The sequence below is a fragment of the Malania oleifera genome, chromosome 11 (assembly GCF_029873635.1).
Source record: "Malania oleifera isolate guangnan ecotype guangnan chromosome 11, ASM2987363v1, whole genome shotgun sequence".
Taxonomy (NCBI): domain Eukaryota; kingdom Viridiplantae; phylum Streptophyta; class Magnoliopsida; order Santalales; family Ximeniaceae; genus Malania; species Malania oleifera.
Window position 1 is genome coordinate 45,033,702 of NC_080427.1, and position 19,476 is coordinate 45,053,177.

Sequence of the window (19,476 nt, forward strand, 5' to 3'; positions counted from 1 at the left end):
TGGGTCACTGGCCTCGGGGTTTTGTCCTATGAAAGGTGCCTCACATATTTAAAGCCTTAACTGTCCTTATAAAGCGCCGTTCCCTAGTATACATCCGACGTGGAATTGTGATAGGCTCTCCTTTCCAATCTCTAATGCCCTCATTAGAGTTGCCCACACCTCTATGTCAAACCTACACCTATGTGTAGGATCCACACATATGATAGTACCTCTAGGATTGCTTGATACCAAATGTAATAGTCTTGGCCCATATCCAGTGAGGTATTGTCTGCTTTGGCCTACTGGCCTCGCAGTTTTGTCCTATAAAAGGCACCTCACATAGTTGAAGCCTAAATCATCCTTATAAGTCAACAATCTCTTTGCTACACATCTGATGTGGGACCGTGGCACGTTGCTTGACACCTACTCCACAACGTGTGTGGCGGGAATGGTACCACTTGCCTTCTGCAGTGATCTGTTTGGATCCCCTTTCTTCAGAGCAGTTCTGTTCTTTCAGTGATTGCTCTGATAGTGATGGTGTGGCCACAATGAGGCGAGTTGCCTATGCACTGACTAGAATGGGCTTCGGATCATTTTGGAGGGTTGACATAGGTGGAGCACATGGTGATTTCACCTGCAATTGAGCCTGGGACTGACTTCTGGTGGATTTCCAAATGTCATCTGGTAAGATTATTCTCCTGTGCTCTTTGGCTGCAACTGAGATCTTATGCCATTTTTTTTTAGCTGTACCCCTCCAGGAAAGCAATAGTTCTCCAGCCACTTGTATTTACTTGCGTGAGAGCTTCAAATCTGCCTGAAGCATTATTTTTTACCTTAGCATTAAGGTCTGTCCCCTTTCATGTTCCTCCCATCCAGTGGGGAACTTAGTTGGAGCCCAAGAAATATTTTGAAGAGTTAAGAAACCAGGTGAGTCAGTCTCTAGAAATATAGAGGTCCTTTGGTTCTTCTCATATTCAGTAATTCTAAGGAGATCTACCTTCCCTGCATCACAAACGGGAATGTATGATTTCCTCTCTGCTACTGAAATGATCTCCAATCATCAATGCATGTGAGATAGGGGAAAGAAGTTTGTGGAGAGAGGACAGGGATTCAAATGCGAAGTAATTTTGGGAGCTAGTTTAAAGGAGGGAAATCCTTTTGATGGGTAATTCATCAAGGCATCAATTCCTTGGATTTTTAAATCCTGGGGAGTGTCTTCCTAACTCCCATCCTGCCTTAAAACATGCAGGAGTGTAACTGGTAGAACTTTCAATAACTAAGTGTGATCAAACCCAACAATGTTTGTTATTTATTATTTCTTTACTCCTTGTGCAATCAATTATTTTATTCACTTCTCCTTGTGAAATCAGGATGCATTTGTAGGGGAGTGTTAAAGCTCAATGTAACTTGTTGGCCCACAACCTAATAGCTTTAGCTTTTGGGTAAATTGTTAACCTAGCAATAGTTGTTTGCCTTATATTCTTTGTAACCTAACAACAATTGTTGGCAATATATTCTTTGTCACTGTACTGCCTACAAATATGTTCCTTTTTTAGGACTTTATTTTGGAAAGTTCTAAGCATGCATTTAATTTCATCAACAAAAATGAGAAATTGCATTGTGGTTGTATTGGGTGCTGTAGAACCCCAAATGATCTTGGAAGCATCCTACAAGCATTGAATTTGGAGTCATGCAACTCTGGACTTGGTGTTTCCTTGGCTGTGAATGAGTTTTCCAGCGATTGGATCTGGCTTCAAGGCCTGCTTGAGTTTCTTTTGCACTTAGTGTCTCCTTGGCTGTGAATGAGTTTTCCAGCAATGGGATATGGCTTTAAGGCCTGCTTGAGTTTCTTTATTGTATTTTTATTATTTTTATTCGGAGTGAGGGGTTGGGGATTTGTATGTGTTTTGTAGTTACATTAATGCAGATGTGGATGGTTTTGCTTCTGATGCAGTATGCATGACTAATTTGCCTTCTAACTGCAGCATTCTATGGATCAATGTGTACCTGTCAGAGTAGTTCGTGGCCATGGCTCTGCAAGCAGCTATGTTGGCAAAGTTTATACATATGATGGCTTGTATAAGGTAGATGTTTTTATGCATTCTTTTCATATTTTATACTGAAGAATAAGAAATCCATGGTCACACGACGACAAACAAACAACAACAAAGCAAGCCTCAAGTCCCAATAGGTGAGATCGGCTACATGAATCACCTTCTGCCAATTTACATGATTTTGGGCAATATTTTTGACAATTTGAGGACAGTTAAATCCTTATTCACCATTTGAGTCCAAGTTATTTTAAGTCTAACCTTGCACCTTCTATTGCTGCTGTCAGCAATTAGCTCATTCCTCCTCGATGGCGCACTATTTATGTTGCATGTGTCTCAACCATCTAGCTCACTCGCCCCTCATCATATCTTCTGTAGGTGCTATGCCTAACTTGCAACAAATGTGTTCATTCTTTAATTTATCTCTTAACGTTTTACCACTCGCCCATGTTTGCATTCTCATTGTGACCAATATTACTTTTTGGATTTGTTTTTTATTAGTTAGGTCCCTAACATTCTCATCCACATAGCATTGTTGATTTTATAGCCATTGTATGGAGCATTCCTTTTAATTTTAAGGGTATTCTACAATCACATGACATGCGCACTTTTGCAATTTTTGAATTTTCTTTAACTCTGTGTAGTATATATTCAATTTCTCCTTTAGCTTCCATACAAATCTAAGGTTTATCTTCTCTCCAATATTTCTAATTTCTCCTACCATGACTAAAATTGCATTCATATATTCTGTCTTATTTCTACTTATGTTAAATCCTTTAGATTCTAATTTTCTCCCCATAATTCTATCTTAGATACTACGCTAGCTCTAGTTTCATCGATCAAAACAGTATCATCTACAAGCAATATACACCATAGAATCTTATTTTGTATCATTTCGATTAATTCGAAGCACTTTCATTTTCTTTTTGTATTCAGTCAGACTAATTTGAAGCACTGGTATCAATATTATTACTACAATGCAGTTGAAATTTGGTCTGGGGTAGGATTATTTTCTTGCTTCACTTTGTTTTTCTTCTGTGGACATCTTATCTTTGTAATTTCTTTCTTTATTAATAAATATATTCGTTTTAAAGACAATTTGTATGATAGTTGTAGAAAAATGAACTTCATTTGTTGCATAAATTTTCCTTAGTGAGTATTGATACATTATTCAAGTTATTTTGGGCTCACGCTTGTGCTAACATATAACATATCTTAATTATTTTCTATGAATTTTTCATTCTATTTGGCAGGTTGTTCAACATTGGGCTGAGAAAGGTGTCTCTGGATTCACTGTTTTTAAGTATCGTCTTAGGCGGCTTGAAGGGCAGCCTATTTTGACTACTAACCAGGTCCAGTATGTTTCCTGAAAGTCTATTAGAGCTTGTTTTTTTGGTCATCTTTGGTTTCTGTAGCACAACATTTTGCAGAGAGCTGGTAGCTTGAAGCCCGTTATTACTGTGCTTCGTTTGATTCCCATATACCCAGTTATGTTCTGTTTAAACGCAACTATAATGGTTAATTAAAGCTAGATACTGAATTCTGTAACCAGGGTGAACCTTGGTTTGGTGAGTTGTGAGGGACAGATAGTGGGGGGAGAACGAAATTCGACCTTTTTCTAGTATCTGCACTATTTGTTAATCTGGCCTCTTATGACTTGCATGGGATTTACACAAACCATGGTGTTCCTGATCAAACACAGTTGGTTGACACAATTTTATATTCTTCTGAAGGCCATACGTGTTGTCCATCAGATTTTGTTTGTTTGTTTATTTGTTTTTTTTTTTTTTTTTCATTGACGAAGAAACTTTATTAGAGACAACATGGAGAGAACATTACATAAAAGGTACACAAGGAGTTTTCAACTATAAAGAGAGGAAGAAAGAACAAACACAATCAGCTTATTATGATACCCAATTGTAGTTAGCATTGTTAAAACAACAGCCATTGTAACAACCTCCAGTATGAATCTGGAGAGATGCCAACCACCGTACCCTGCCTAAAAGTTATTCTGAAGACAATGTATTTCTAGAAAATATTCTAGCTTTCCTTTGCTACCAAATTCCCCACAAAACACACAGAGCACACCTCCATTACTTCCTAACTTCCTTACCCTTCCCAAAACGAACAAAAGAAGTACTTAAGAGCTCGTCCACTTACTTATGACTCACCCACGCTTCATCAAGAACTTCAAATCATCTTTTCCCCAAGCCCCATGCAAATGAACAGTGTGGAAACATATGGGGACCATTCTCTGAGCTACTCGCACACAAGGAACGCATGTGGAGATGAAGCTTTTAAGACCTCCTATTCTGCAATCATTGATGTTGACTCTATTAACTGCTACAAGCCAAACAAATGCCTTTATCTTAGAAAGGACTTTAGCCTCCTAAGTGCACCGGTAAAGAGGAAAAGACACATCAGCGTTAGTCAGATAGGAAAAGAAGGAATCAAGAATCAAGATTAATCGAATTTTAAGATTTGTACAATTTTCCCAAATCAATTCTAAATAACGTGCATATATTGATATACAAACAAGAAGTAAAATGGTAAAATACATTCAAATTTCGACAATAAAAAAATCATGTTTCATGTGTATGCTTTGCCTAAGTAAATGAAAACTCAGAGAATGAGTCAATAAATATTAATAAAAAAATGAACTTTATGCTGTTCAAGGGAAGGAATCAAGAAAAAAATAATAAATAATTGAACTTTTGATGTTTATCAACAATTAATAAAAATAATATTTCATGCATATTCTTTCTCGCACTAAATATGAAAAAAGAAAAACTAACCTTAAAACAATGATAATAAGTGAACAAACTACTACAAAAGCAAACTTTTGAATACTAACGACACAATGAAACATGAATAGTGCCTTAGCTTGCAAGTGTTCTGCCCCTTCTTTTAATGGCTAAACAATATACTCCTAGAGGACATAAGGTTCTGTTTTCTTATCTTTTTTAGCACAAAACTAACATGGACAAGGAATGGAAGGTAATTTTGCAAAATGAAATCAATAAAAAAGAAAGAAATGTTGGGGTTTTAAACTAGTCGTATTTTTCATATGATTGAGTTTAATATGGTTATCTATTATAGTTGCACCTTATACACCACATACTTGTCAATGATGCATTTTATTATATTTTAGTTGTAAATCCTGCAGTTTTATGTTAGTTATGGTTTCTAAAGTTTCATTAAAAGGTTTACTGTTAATTTCCGTCATTTTTTAAAATCTAAATTTCCATAGAAATTTCTATACTTCTGAAGCCTCAAAATTTTAGTTGAAATAAAAATTTAAAACCAGATGTTTATCTTTCATAATATAACAAATCAGAAACAAGGGCAGCTTTGAACCACTTTAATCAGATCACCTAAAATAAAAATTATTGCCAGCTCTAACATATCAAATAATTTCCACAGGTCTTATTCTGACCTTTATTTTTCATGTGTTAGGGGTTTTTTGGGTCCTTTGTTTATGCGGCTTGGCTAGGCTCAGTCAAACATCCTTAGCCTATGTTTGGTACAACGCAAAGTCACACATAGGGATAGGACTAGCCAAGAGGAAGGACCGCAGCTCATTTACCTGGCAATAAAAAGGCAAACAGGATTGGACTGCCCTTTGCTTTTCTTTTGTTATGTTGTTATTTTCATTAAATATATTTTGGGTGTATTGAATGATGAGAATGTCCTTTATCAATGGCAATCCAAACATGGGACAGGATAACTATAGTAGCCAGTCCAGTCCAGTACTATTTACTGAAGTCCAGTCCCATAAACCTTAGCAAAAGAAATAGACCCTAATAATGTTGGATACTAAGACTGTTACTCATGGCATCCATTTGTTCCTTTACTACAATACAATCACCAACGCACTGTATTTCATTTTTTTGCATAGGGTACCATGTTAAAAACATCTATCTGTGTTAAATGCTGAGACCATGTCAATGTCTTCATTAAATCCATTAAATTAGTACAACACAAGTGTTGAACTATGTAGCAATTCTTACTTAAAAAATTTTGTCACAAATTCAAGTACAAAAATTGTATTCAAAACAAATTCTGTGAGGTTATGGTCGTCATCTGTTTCTCACCTACCACCATCACGATGTACATAAGGAAAGTCGGAGCCATTAAGTTTAGCACAAGCATAGGTCTTGGGATCTATACAAGTTCCTTTGCAATCGCATCCAGTAGCATTTGTGGGGACCCTAACACTTTTTGAAACTTGAATTGACTTGCAATATTTGTAACCTGAAAATTTTTAAATAAACCAAAAGGGGTTTATTTGTTTTTTTTTTATAGAAATATTAGGATGCTTCCAAGAGAGAGGGATTCACTTCCCAATAGCAAAAAATGAATAAAGATAAATTGTCTTAAATGCAACACCTAGTGCACAAAGCTCTCACAGTATATCAGGGGTCTGGAAAGCCTAGTCTTAAGGTGTTGAGGCGTAAGAATTATGAGAATTTTATATTTTAGATAAAAAATATGTAAATAAATCACCTATATTTTTAAAAATAAAGATAAATAGAAAACTACAAACAAAATTTTAAAAATAAAATTAATTTCTAAATTACTTGTCTGTCATCTACTTGAATTCATTAGGTAAATCTTGCCAAGAGAGTTATAATTGAGGGTGATACAACCCCCTCCCACCACCACCCCCCTTTTAAAAAAATCAATAAATAAAATAAAGAACCTTTCCACCCCTCCCAAACATATGGGTTGTTTAACCACTCCCCATCTAACAAGGTGATATTTAAATTCCTAACTAAGCTTCCCCAATGAAATCTTCTCTGTATTCCCCCTATCTCCTAGCAACTAAGGCCGGTAAGGGAAGTAGGGACTTGAAATATACTTGAAGGATTGTCAAAGTCCTCCTGATAAGGGTTACTATGCCACCTTTTGATACGAAATTTCTTTTCCATCCTGTCAATATCCTTTCAAACTTCTTGATGATGGGGTCCCAAACTCCTTTGTCTTTGAAGTTGGCTCCAAGAGGGAGGCCAAGGTAAATTGTAACGCCCTGACCCACCACGTGAGCCCGGGGTGCTACTTTAGTGACATCTGAGTACCTGATGCCATAATCATCATAATAAATGCAGCGAAAATAATGAAATATTCTTTAACATACATTACTAGAGTTCTAAGTTTCCTTTATACATGAAGGTTTCCAAATATTCATATTACAACCCTTAATACAAAATAAAACCCATCTCAGTCTATACAACCATAATACATACTCAGGGCTTCAAACCCAGCTTACATACAGCAGAGTTCTTACTAACACTAACAAAAATCTATTGGGCTATCAACCTGCCCCAGAGTACGCTAAACCCAACCTCGAGATGGTCTTGAAAAGATAATTTGTATATTAGGGTGAGACACTTCTCAGTAAGGAAGACTAAGTTAATATCAGTGTGTGGTCAACATGCATTTAATGTTTACAGAAAACATTCATTCTTCATTTAACCGAAAATAGTTACTTTACATTGTACTAACTTTATGCAGTTGAAAATACTCGTCTCGTTTCCATAGTATAAACAATTCAGTAAGTAAGATCATTTACATAAATCTACAGATACGCATAAAAGACATTCCTTGTGACTAACGTTATTTACTTCCCCCATGGCACGGGTTGTGTGGGCCGAAGGCTAGACTAAGACTGGGGGGTGACCAACCCAGACTAAGTCAAAACATACATCTGCATCTAACTTCGACTACGCAGGCATCTGCAACTTGCTTGCGGGATTCCGATTGCCCTACCACATCCTGAAAGTCCGGGCTTCTAGAGAAGGTACACCCTCTACCGAGGCTAATCAGCTGAAACCACCCTACACTACTATCTAGAACAGTGTGAGCGCACATGGCCACATACTGAATCTCTAGCTATGGTACCATGCTCATAATATACTGGTCCTCAGGGTTCTTAGAGCATATCATGCAATTTAAGTACTAAAACTTGGCTCACAGCCGTTAAACATAATCCTGGCCCTTGCGGCCGTCATATAAAACTTGGCTCACAGCCGCTATGTCAAATCCCGGCCCTTGCATCCGTCATATCAAATTCCTGTGTTTTCATAAACAGTTTCAGCATTTCACAAACATTCCCAATTTCAGTTATAAAATAGTACCTACATATCATTCACCTACCACACAATTTCCAATACTTTAATCATAGCCCGTAGGCAACCAAGGAAAAAAACATAGTATATTCAGTTTAAACGATAAAACCGAGCTTCCCACCGTTCATTTTTATGCAAAATAGCTTAACATATATCCTAGGTTTGAAAAAGGTTTATTTTGAACAGTCAGTTTTGAAAACATCAACTGAAAACATAAATATACTTACACCAAAAACATTTCAAACAGTTCAAATTCGTTAAAAAGCTGACTTAACTTAATCCCTTTACCTGATTCTGAAAAAGAAACCGAAATGGGCCAAAAATTTGAAACCCTGGCTTTTAGAACTGGTAGAAACACGAGATCCTATGAGCCGGGAGGAGAGAGAGTGATCCGGGAGCACGAGGGAACCCGTAGGAGTCTTTTGACCAAGAAAACCCTAAACCCTAGCAGAGCTCAAAAGAGGAGTTTTTGGAATTTCTTAAAAAAAATGAGCTCACTTCTATTTATAGGTGAGCAGCTCAGGAGAAAATCGTCGATGGTTTTCCCTGTATCCACAAAACCATTGACGGTTTTGTGGTTGACTCGCCTTGTTGACCCAAAACCAGCGACGGTTTTTCTCATGCTCTCTGAAACCGTTGATGGTTTTTGGCCCTGTCTTCTAAATTCTTTCCTTTTTTTATTTTCCTTTACTTCTCTCTTTTATATTTATTTTCTTTTATTTTTCGGGTTGGGTTTCTACATAAATAATGGGAAAGGATCCCCTCTCACAATGCAAAAGACCAACAAGGAAGGCCCCCACCCTATGCTCACTGCAGGCTGATCACCAATTCGTGCATTGAAATCGAAGAGAACACCTTGATTGAAGAAGGGGAAACCAAAAGAGGCATTTGTCAGTTTTACAAAGCCCTTTAATGCGAAACCGAAAACTAGAGGTTTGTTGTGGACGAACTTAATTTTAAATCGCTTAGCCTCTTTATTGCGGGGTGGCAATGGTTGCAATGGTTGACAAAGTGCTTGGCTTAGATGGTTTCTCTTTATTCCTTTTATAGTCTAATTAGGGCACTCTCAAACAATACCTTATCAACACTTTTGAGGACTTCTTTAGATCAAGTAGATTTGTGCGCCACATTAATACCATGTTTTTTTAACTTTGATTCCAAAGAAATCTGGGGCTTTTAACTTCGAGGATTTTTGTTCAATCAACTTGGTAGTGAGTATGTATTTGATTCTTGGTTAAGCCCTTGTTGAAAGGATCAAAATAGCCATTCCAGAAGTTATCGGGCATGACCAACCTGCTTTTGTTGCAGAAAGACAGATCATGGATGCAGCCGTCATAGCTAATGAGGTGGTGGATACCTATCAGAGAGAAAGGAGAAGCAATGTGGTGTTTAAGCTAGTTATGGAGAAAGCTTTTGATCATGTTAGTTGGAATTTTCTACTTTATCTTCTTAGAAAGATGGGTTGTAGAGAACAATAGTGTGGTTGGATTGCCCATTGCATAAGTACTCCAAGCTTCACAGTGCTCATAAATGAGTGCCCCTCTGACATCTTGGGCTCCTCCAAAGGTTTGAGACATGTGGATCCTTTGTCTCTCTTCTTATTCATTGTGGTGATGGAAGTGTTGAACCTCATGTTTGACAAAGCCACTGATAGAGGACTCCGTAAAGGCCTTTGAGTCTGTAGAAATGGAAGATCTTTGGAGGTCTGTCACCTTTTATTTGCAAATGACTCCTTCATTTTCTGTGAGGATGACCCTCTACACATTCTAAATTTAATTTGCATTTTAGTAGCATTTGAGGTTGTTTTAGGTTTTAAAGTTAATCCCGGAAAAGGCGAAATTATTCCAATCGGCCATGATTCAGGAGGATCTTTCTTTGCAGGCCTTTTGGGGTGCAAATTAGGATCGTTCCCTATTAGATACCTTGGGTTACTGCTTGGAGCCAGATTTAAAGATAAAGGAGTCTAAGCCCCATCATCGAGAAGTTCGAGAAAAGGCTAGTAGGATGGAAAAGGAATTTTTAGACAAAAAGAGGGAGACTCACTCTTATTAAAAGCACCTTGACAAACCTTCCGGTTTATGTAACCTCACCCCTCCCACTCCCGATTTCTATTGCCAAATGATTGGAAGGGATTCAAAATAGATTCCTTTGGGGAACTTTGGGGCAGAATTTAAATTCCACCTAGTCAAGTGGGGCTTGGTCAAACAGCCAATCAACTCAAAAGGGTTGGGTTTAAAGTCCCTTCACTTCTTCAATAAATCCCTTCTTGGAAAATAGTTTTGGAGATTCATGACTAAGAAGGATCATCTTTGGCAGAAAATTGTTGCAATGAAGAATGGGCTTAAGCACAATGGGTGGATCTCTTGGGCCAGCAAAGGACCAAACTGCACAGGGGTGCGGAAATACATTAGGAAAAGTTAGAATGACCTTTTCTCCTTTATTCAATTTCAAGTGTGGGATGGATCTCACAACTTTCTATTTGTTATGCGATAAAGTGCTTTTCTTCCTTCACTTTGGGCTCTAGTTTCTATGGTTTTTTGTGGTGTTTCTTCTTATTGTTTCGTTAAGGGATAGGAGTGCTTCTTGAAAGTGCGGTATGCTTGGATTCCACTTGTCGGTCCGAGAGCATATAGAGTTAGAGGGGGGGTGAATGAACTCTTTTCGCGTATTTTGAATTTCTCTACAAAATAAAACTCTTGGCAAGATTCAAGCAATTATATCAAAATATAGAAGATGTAAATCATGCACAAGACACAAATTAAAGAGTATTGGGAGAGAAAGTTTAACACCAATATTTTAATGTGATTCGGCACCAAGCCTACGTCCACGCCTTGAGACCAATTCGAGGATTCCACAATCCACTAAGGAAACTCCTTGACCGGCAGAGAAGCCTTACAACTCAGGAACAAATCCCTACCACGCTCACCAAGAGCCACAAGGATCACCAAGATTCCTTGCAAGACGGTTCACAAAGAACCTTCACCAAACGGTTCACAAAGAACCTTTTACAATAAGATGGGTATACAAAGAAATGCTCCTTTAACTTGAGTTGATATCAAATACAATCAACCTCAGACTATTCTCTCAAGGAATGAATCAAACACAATTTAGAGAGCGAGAGAGAATTAAGCACTTGCAATGAATAACTATATGCAAAGTGCTTAGGGTTGGTGTTCAAAATATATATTTCACTAAAATGATCAAAAACAATACTAAACAAGTCTAGGGACTTGTATTTATAGCCAAAATCACGAGCTAGCCATTATTGGACCGATGGGAGCAAATCCTAAAAGAAACTTACTGTTTTTTAACCGTTGGTGTTGAGATGACGATGCGAATCGTCGATGAGTCTACCCCAGTCGTCGACGAATCATGCCCTTTCATCGACGAGTCACCTGGGTTGAAAACTCATTTTGGCCACTAGAAAAATTCGTCGACGAGTCACTGCCCTTCGTCAACGATTCCATGCCATTTTTCGACGATTGACCTGGGCTCAAACTCAATTAAGGCTACTGATTTAATTAGTCGACGAGTGCACCTCATTAGTCGACGATTGTTCTATTTTTTCATACCAAAAAGCCTTTTTAAGACTTAGAACATTCTTAGACAAAAGTATATTAAGGATATTAAGTCCAATGAAGATTTGTACTTGTCCAAATGAGTTTTCTCATGAATATAAGATATCTTATTTATAAAAACACATTGGAAAGCCCATTTTGATATCTTATATGCTATAGTATGTCGTTTATAAAATATACTTGACTTTCTTGAAGCTTTTAGGACATAAACTTGTTTTGTCACAATCGGAACCAAGTATGCAAAAATTGCAAAACTAAGATGTTGAAAACTTGTCCCTTATGAAAACATATATTGAGTTTAGGATTCTTTTGACAAACTCTTTGATTTAACTTTGAAAACTAAGAAAGTTGAGTTTGTGACTTTTAATGAAATCCTATAAACTCATGTGTCCTAATATGCATATGCAATTTTGCTCAACTCTTGCTCAGAAATCGTGCATGAAACAAAACCACAATAGTTACAAAATGTACTACCTCAAACACTCCCCATTACAAATAATTTCTACATTAAGCTTCCTTGGATGTGCTTGAGTCCTTTTCGAGTGAATGTCCATTTAATCTTTCCTTCTTGATTTTTGACATCAATTCGGTCCGATCTTTGCCTCTTGACCAATACCTTCAATATTTGGCACCTGTACTTGTACTAAACAAGATCTGCAAAGATGGAAAACACTAGGAACAACACATAGGTTAATATCATCAACTTTAAACAATGTAGTCACCAAGGCTAACAATATCCCCTGTTTTGATGATGTCTAACCTATTAAGATTTTACTTAATCTTTGCATTTGTGATTGACTTATTATAGCTTGATATGCAAAGATAAGTTCACCTAAAACCGCTAATGGGTTGTTATCATCAAAACAAGACCATTAAGGTCATGTAGCCTCTAAGGCTAACACTTCTCTTTCATTAGTTGTAGTTGTTACTTTATATTTGAGGGTGGGCCTTGGATCGGCAATAAGGTTGCTCCTTTGTGACCTTGGTCATGGGTTCGAGTCCAAGGAAACAACCTCCCTACATAAAAGTAAGGGTGAGGTTGCATACACTATGACGACCATCTTACCTTCACAAATTGGGGAGCCTTGTGGCCCAAAGATGCCATTTATCTTATTCTCTAGAATTTGTACCTTCTCCTTCTTTCTCAGTAATTTTTTTCCTTTTTCCATTTTGGAAATTGATATGGGGATTGGGATGTTAGGGGAAATTTCTTGATTTGAAAAAATTGTCAAAAAAGCAGAAGTTTACAACAAATATCCATTTGACTTCCCATCATGAAACTTAGCTTGTGGCTTCAAATTAAATTGGGATTGTTTTCTTTTAATTTTCAATTGTTCACTGTTAAAGGAGGCCCACATTTGATGCATTAAAAAAGTGTGTATATTGAAGTCTCTATCCAAAGAGTTAAAGGGCTTGCAGTTTTTCTTGTTTAAAGGACTCAGGAGTAAAAGCCAGGTAGACAGACACGTGTTTTACACTCCAAATCATAGTTTTCACTCAAAATTCAAACCATGAATTGAAATTCCAATTGTGGGAATCGAGAATTGAGAGTCAAATCCAATCATAAGATTCGGTAAAAAATTCCAAAATCAATTCTGTACAACATACATATATATATACAAACAAGTAAAATAGTACATAAAAATCATATTTCACGTGTAAACTTTTCCTAAACAAATGACAAGTAACAGAATGAGTCAAGAAATATTAATTTAAAAAATGAACAATATGTTGTTTATGGGAAAAGTGTCAAGAAAAAACAATAAAGAAATGAAATTTTGGTGTTTATCAACAATTAAGAAAACATACTATTTCATGCATATTTTTTTCTCGAGTTAAAAAGGAAAAAATTAATTGACATTAAAAAACGATAATAATTGAACAACCTACTAAAAACCTATATTAAAAATGATAATGATTGAATAGACTACTAAAAAACTTACTTTCGAATCTTATCAACGGAAAGTCTAAAACATGAGTACCACCTTAGCTAATGAGTGTTCTGCCCATTCTTCTCAATTGCAGGGCAGTATACTCCAAGAGTGAAGAATGGTTTTGTGCAGGTGACATAAGACCTAAAGTTCTATTCTCTCCTCACTCTAGGAGGAGTTGTACTACTTTTTTGAGTTTGCTCTCCTACATGGTTAGTGGGAGGGGATTTTAATGCGGTTAGGGTTGTGGGGGAGAATAAAAGTGGGGGCAGATGTAACGCTAGTATGCTGCAATTAGATTCGCTTATTAGGGAGCGTGGCCTGGGAGGTCTTCCTTTGAACAACGCTTCTTTACTTGGTTTGTGGGGGGTGCTTGAGCGGTAGCTAGTGAATTGTATAGATTTCTGTTTTGTAGTGATTGGTAGAATGAATTCTCTAACCTCAAACTATTTGTCTTGAAACCTACTTCTGCTCACTTCCCTATTATGTTAAAATCTAGCAGGGTTTCATGAGGTCCCACTCCTTTTAGGGTTTAGAATTTGTGGCGGGATCATGCTTCTTTTAAACCCTTAGTGAGGAGCTCCTGGAAAGAGGACAAAGGGAGGGGCTAGATAGGGTTTAGGTTTATGAGGAAGTGAAACAATTGGAGTATCAAAAAATTTGAAATAAAGAGGTTTTTGGGGATGTTAGAATTGGAAAAACCAGCATTTTAAGTGAGTTGGATTTTTCAGAGAGTGAGAAGGCCAAAATGTTAGAATTTAAAAAATTAATTGGAAGAAGTGATTTTTAAGAAAATGGGGAGTTGGAGGCAAAAGACCAAATTTAAATAGGTTAGAGAAGGAGTTGTAATATTGTTTTCTTCCATAGGCTAACTAATGGTAAGATGAGGATAAATTTAATTACACAATTGGGGGTTTGAGGGAGAATTATTAATGGCCATGATAGAATAGCTTTTGAGTTCTCTAGTTTCTTCGATAATCTTTATTCAATAGAAGAGGATTGTGGGCCAATGATTGATGGTCTAAAGTGAGATCCCATCTCTAGAGATCAATTCTTTGGTTAGAGAGACCTATTGAGGAGGAGAAATTGATGGGGATAGGCTTTGGGATGGACAAAATAAGGCTTAGGCTGTGGATGGTTTTAATTTAGCTTCTTTACAAAACTGTTTGGGGTACTATTTGTCAAAGTATTGTGTGAATGGCCAAATCATTTGGCCTTGAGTTCTGTATATTATATATAGACTTTACAAGAATGCTATACATGGAAAGTAAATAAGTTCTAGCATGATTCTAGCCCTATACATGTAAACGATAATCTGTGAAGCCCTATACATGTAAACTAAATATATGCTAACTGTACAAAATAATGAATGGAGAAATAAGGAAATAGTGTTGGGCTGAAATAAGGGAAGAAATCTTTTGCTGTTTGCTGTTCCGTTGACAGCCCCCTCCAAATTGATGCGGGTTCATCAACAAGCATCAATTTGCTACTTAGGAAGCAATGTCGATGACGGGTGAGAGCCTTGGTGAAGATATCAACAATTTGTAATTCAGTGGAAATATGTGGAAGAGTGATAACACGAGCTTCAAACGCTTCACGGATAGAGTCACAATCAACTTCAATATGCTTCGTGCGCTCATGATAGACAAGATTGGCCGTGATCTGGATAGCACTCGTATTATTGGCATGTAGAGGTGTAGGATTGGTCTCAGAAAAATCTGGCTCAGCAAGCAAACCTTGATGTCAAATAATTTTAGAACAAGCAAGAGACATCGCCCGGTATTTAGATTCCATCGATGACTTAGAAACTCTATCTTGTTTCTTACTCTTCCAAGAGATCAATGCATCACCTAAGAACACACACCAACCAGTGACGGAGCGACGTGTATCCGCACAACCAGCCCAATCAGCATCGCTATAAGTAGCAAGGCACGGGAATAAACCAGTGTGATTCTTATTCAAAATTCTGTTCATTTTTTTCAAAGTGGAATACAGTTGTCAACCATTAATAGCACAGGAGTGAGTTATTTAGTCTAGGAACTTGTCATAGTCTTTGCCTTGTTTCTAGGTTTATTTAATGAGTTGTTAAGTCCTTGGAATATTAAAATTTCCCATCTATTCCCCATGTACTTTACCCTATAAATAGTGGCCTTATCCCAGTCATTTTAAGTAGTGAGCAAAAGTGCTGCAGCACCGTAGCTTTTTATAAATGTAATTTCTTCATCAAGTCAGTAAATTAAATAGGCATTTCTCAGTATTTTTTCTTCTCTGTTTTTTCTGTTTTTCTATTTGTTCTGTTCCAACAAAATTTGGTATCAGAGCTATGTCGTCCAATACCTCTTCCTCTGCTGGAACTATGTTCAATTATTCCCAAAACCAAGTACCCATCTTCGAAGGAGAAAATTATGGGTACTGGGCTGATCAAATGAAAATTTTATTCATTGCACGAGACTTATGAGAGATTATTGAAGAAGGGTATGATGATTCAACTTCAGCAAATGATGAGTCATCCTCTGCAAACACAAGCACAGCAACCTCATCTCAGAGTTCTACCCAGAACAAAGAAAAAATCAAAAATAATGCTCGTGCTTTGAGTTATCTTTATCAAGGGATCTGCAAGACCATCTATCCCCGCATCTTTGGCATTCAAAAGGCCAATAATGTAGTCTCGATCCGACTACAATTTCTTTGGAAGAACTTTGATTGCTTACCAATGAAAGATTCTGAAAGCATCAAAGATTTTTTCTCCATGGTTGCTGAAATAGTCAACCAAATCAGAGCTTATGGTGATCGTATAGAAGAAAAAAAGATCGTTGAAAAAATTCTCAAAAGTTTACCGCCAAAATTTGATCATGCAGCTACAGCAATTGAAGAATCAAAAGGCCTCTCAATTATGACCATGTTTGACCTCTGTGGTTCTTTAGAATCACATGAGGAATGAATTAAAAGATCATCAGGTCAGCCCTTGGAGCAGGCTTTTCAATCAAAGCTCAATTTGAACCGGAAAAATCAAGAAAGGAAGGGAAATTTTCAACAACAAGACCAGTCTCAAAGAGGCCAAAATAATCAGTCCCGTGGTCGTGGAAGAAGCCATGGTAGAGGCAGGAATTTTCAGCATCAAAAGTCCAGCAATAAAGGACAGAATTGCATCATATGCAAGAAGTCAAATCACACCTCAGCTGAATGCTATTTAAGGTGTAAAAGGTGCCGCATTCCAAACCATTCAGACCGGGATTGTTGGCACAAGAAGAATGAAAGTTCAGAAGCAAATTTCAGCGAGGAAAATGATGAAAAGCAAGTGTTTCTCACTTGTCTCTATGCTAAAAGCAACTACGACAAGGTTTGGTAACTTGACAGTGGCTGCAGCAGTCATATGACAGGTAACCGTGAGTTGTTTGTTAAAATTGATGAAAATGCTTCAAATTCCAATATTCTTGGTGATGGGAAATTTGTAAAAGTTGAAGGAAAAGGTGTAATAGCAGCGCAGTCCAGATGAGGTGAGCAAAAATTCATCCATGATGTTCTTTATGTCCCAAGTCTTGCTCACAATCTCTGAAGTGTTGGGCAGTTAATTCAAAAAGGATATCAAGTCCATTTCGAAGGAAATGAATGCAGAATCATAGACAAGAAGAAGAACTCACTGATGGCTAAAGTTGAGATGACTCGAAACAAGGCTTTTCCACTCTCTTTCAACTACACAAGTCCAGTGGCTTTGAAGAGTGAAATTTCAGACGAATCTCAACTATGGCATCTCTAATATGGGCATTTAAATCATAAGGGACTGCAGCTTCTCAAGCAAAAGGATATGGTTCGTGGTCTTCTCCAAATAAATCAAATTGAAGGAGTTTGTGAAGGCTGTATTTATGGGAGGATGCACCACCTTCCTTTCCCCAAAACTTCTTGGACGGCCAAAGCTCTTTTGGAGCTTGTTCATGCAAATATATTTGGTCCCACAAGAACACCATCTCTTGGAAACAAAAGGTATTTCATCCTTTTTGTTGATGATTTTACTAGAATGATATGGTTGTATTTTATTCAACAAAAATCAGTTGCCTTCTCAATATTTCCGGAGTTCGAAGCTCTCGTTGAAAGGCAAAGTGGGCCGAAAATGAAGACCTTAAGAACTGATGGTGAAGGTGAATTCATATATCACCCGTTCATGAATTATTGCAAGAAGGAAGGCATTCAAAGGCAACTAACAGTGAGTAGAAGCCCTCATCAGCAAAACGGAGTTGCTGAAAGAAAGAACCAAACCATTGTTGAAATGGATCGGAGCATGTTAAAGGGTAAAGGACTTCCTAATTCTCTTTGGGCTGAAGTTGTACATACCACTGTTTATATCTTAAACAGGTCACAAACAAAATCAGTGAAGAATAGAACTCCCTATGAGGCTTGGAGTGGGAGAAAACCATATGTTAGCCATCTGAAAGTGTTTGGTTGTCTAGCCTACTCACTCAACAAAGCTCCTAATAAGGACAAGTTTAATCAGAAGAGAGAAAAGCTCCTGTTTATTGGGTACAACGATGAATCATAGGGCTAAAGGCTACTGAATCCTGTTAATCACAAGCTGACAGTGGCAAGAGATGTCATCTGTGGCGAAAGGGGAGTATGGCAATGGACTTCCAGCGGCCAAAACTCAACAAATATTCTAGATTTTGTACTAGCTAAAGCAACGAGACCTAAATTAGCTACTGAATATCAGAATCCAGCAATTTCAGAAGCTGAAATTACACCCGAGATCCTTAGTTCAAAATCTGAAAATTTAGAAAGTGAAGGAACTTCATTCTCTTCACCTGTCCTAAGAAGATCTAAAAGAGTTAGAAGACCTCTGGAAAGGTATGGTGATTTTAGAAGCTATTTTTCTAATGAAAATTCAGAATTTGCTCTTTTTTCTTGTGAGCCACAGAATTTTGAAGATGTAGTGAAGGATAAAAAATGGAAAAAGGCCATGGAAGAAGAGCTGAACGTGATTGAAAAGAACAACACATGGAAGCTTGTGGATCCTCCTGAAGGCTTAGACATTATTGGTCTCAAGTGAGTTTACAAAACCAAGTACAATGAGGATGGTTCCATTCAAAAGTACAGGCCAGATTGGTTGCCAAAGGTTATTCGATTTCAACGAGACCTTTGCACCGGTTACAAGAATTGAGACAATTCAATCTGTATTGCAATAGCTGCCAAATTGGAGTTAAATATGTATCAAATGGATGTTAAATCTGCGTTTCTCAATGGAGAACTGAATGAGGAAGTTTATGTTGAGCAGCCAAATGGATATGAAGTGAAGGGCAAAAAAGAAAAGGTGCACAAACTGAACAAGGCTTTGTATGACCTTAAACAAGCTCCACGAGCTTGGTACAATAAGATTGATTCTTATTTTCAGAATTCAGGATTTCAGAAAAGCTCTCATGAACCATCTCTTTATTTTTTTTAAAAAGAAACTGATTTCATCATTGTTTGCTTGTATGTTGATGATCTGATTTACTTGGGAAGTAATCTTCATTTACTTGCTGATTTCAAGTACTCAATGATGAAAAATTTTGAGATGACAAACTTAGGGATCATGAAGTACTTCCTCAGGATGCAAGTTAAGCAAGGAAGATTGGAAATTTTCATTTCCCAAGAAAAGTATGTAGCTGATATCTTGAAGAAATTTCATATGAAGGACTGTAAAGCTATAAGTACTCCTATGGCTCTAAATGAAAATTTTAATTCTGATGATGAAGCTAAAAAATTTGGCGAAAATCAGTATAGGATTTTAGTTGGATCCCTTATTTACTTTTCTCATACTAGGCCTAATATTACACAAGTT

The 19,476-nt window shown here is 37.1% G+C and overlaps 1 protein-coding gene across 6 annotated transcripts in view; it reads left to right on the forward strand.

Moving 5' to 3' along the window:
- LOC131167720 (histone-lysine N-methyltransferase, H3 lysine-9 specific SUVH4) overlaps window positions 1-19,476 on the forward strand; it is a 176,118-nt gene that overhangs the window by 122,074 nt on the left and 34,568 nt on the right. For all 6 annotated transcript variants that reach the window (XM_058126575.1, XM_058126578.1, XM_058126577.1 and 3 more), the window contains 2 exons: window positions 1,965-2,063; window positions 3,284-3,382. In XM_058126575.1, the coding sequence (XP_057982558.1) occupies window positions 1,965-2,063; window positions 3,284-3,382 (198 nt within the window). The remainder of the gene's footprint in view (window positions 1-1,964; window positions 2,064-3,283; window positions 3,383-19,476) is intronic.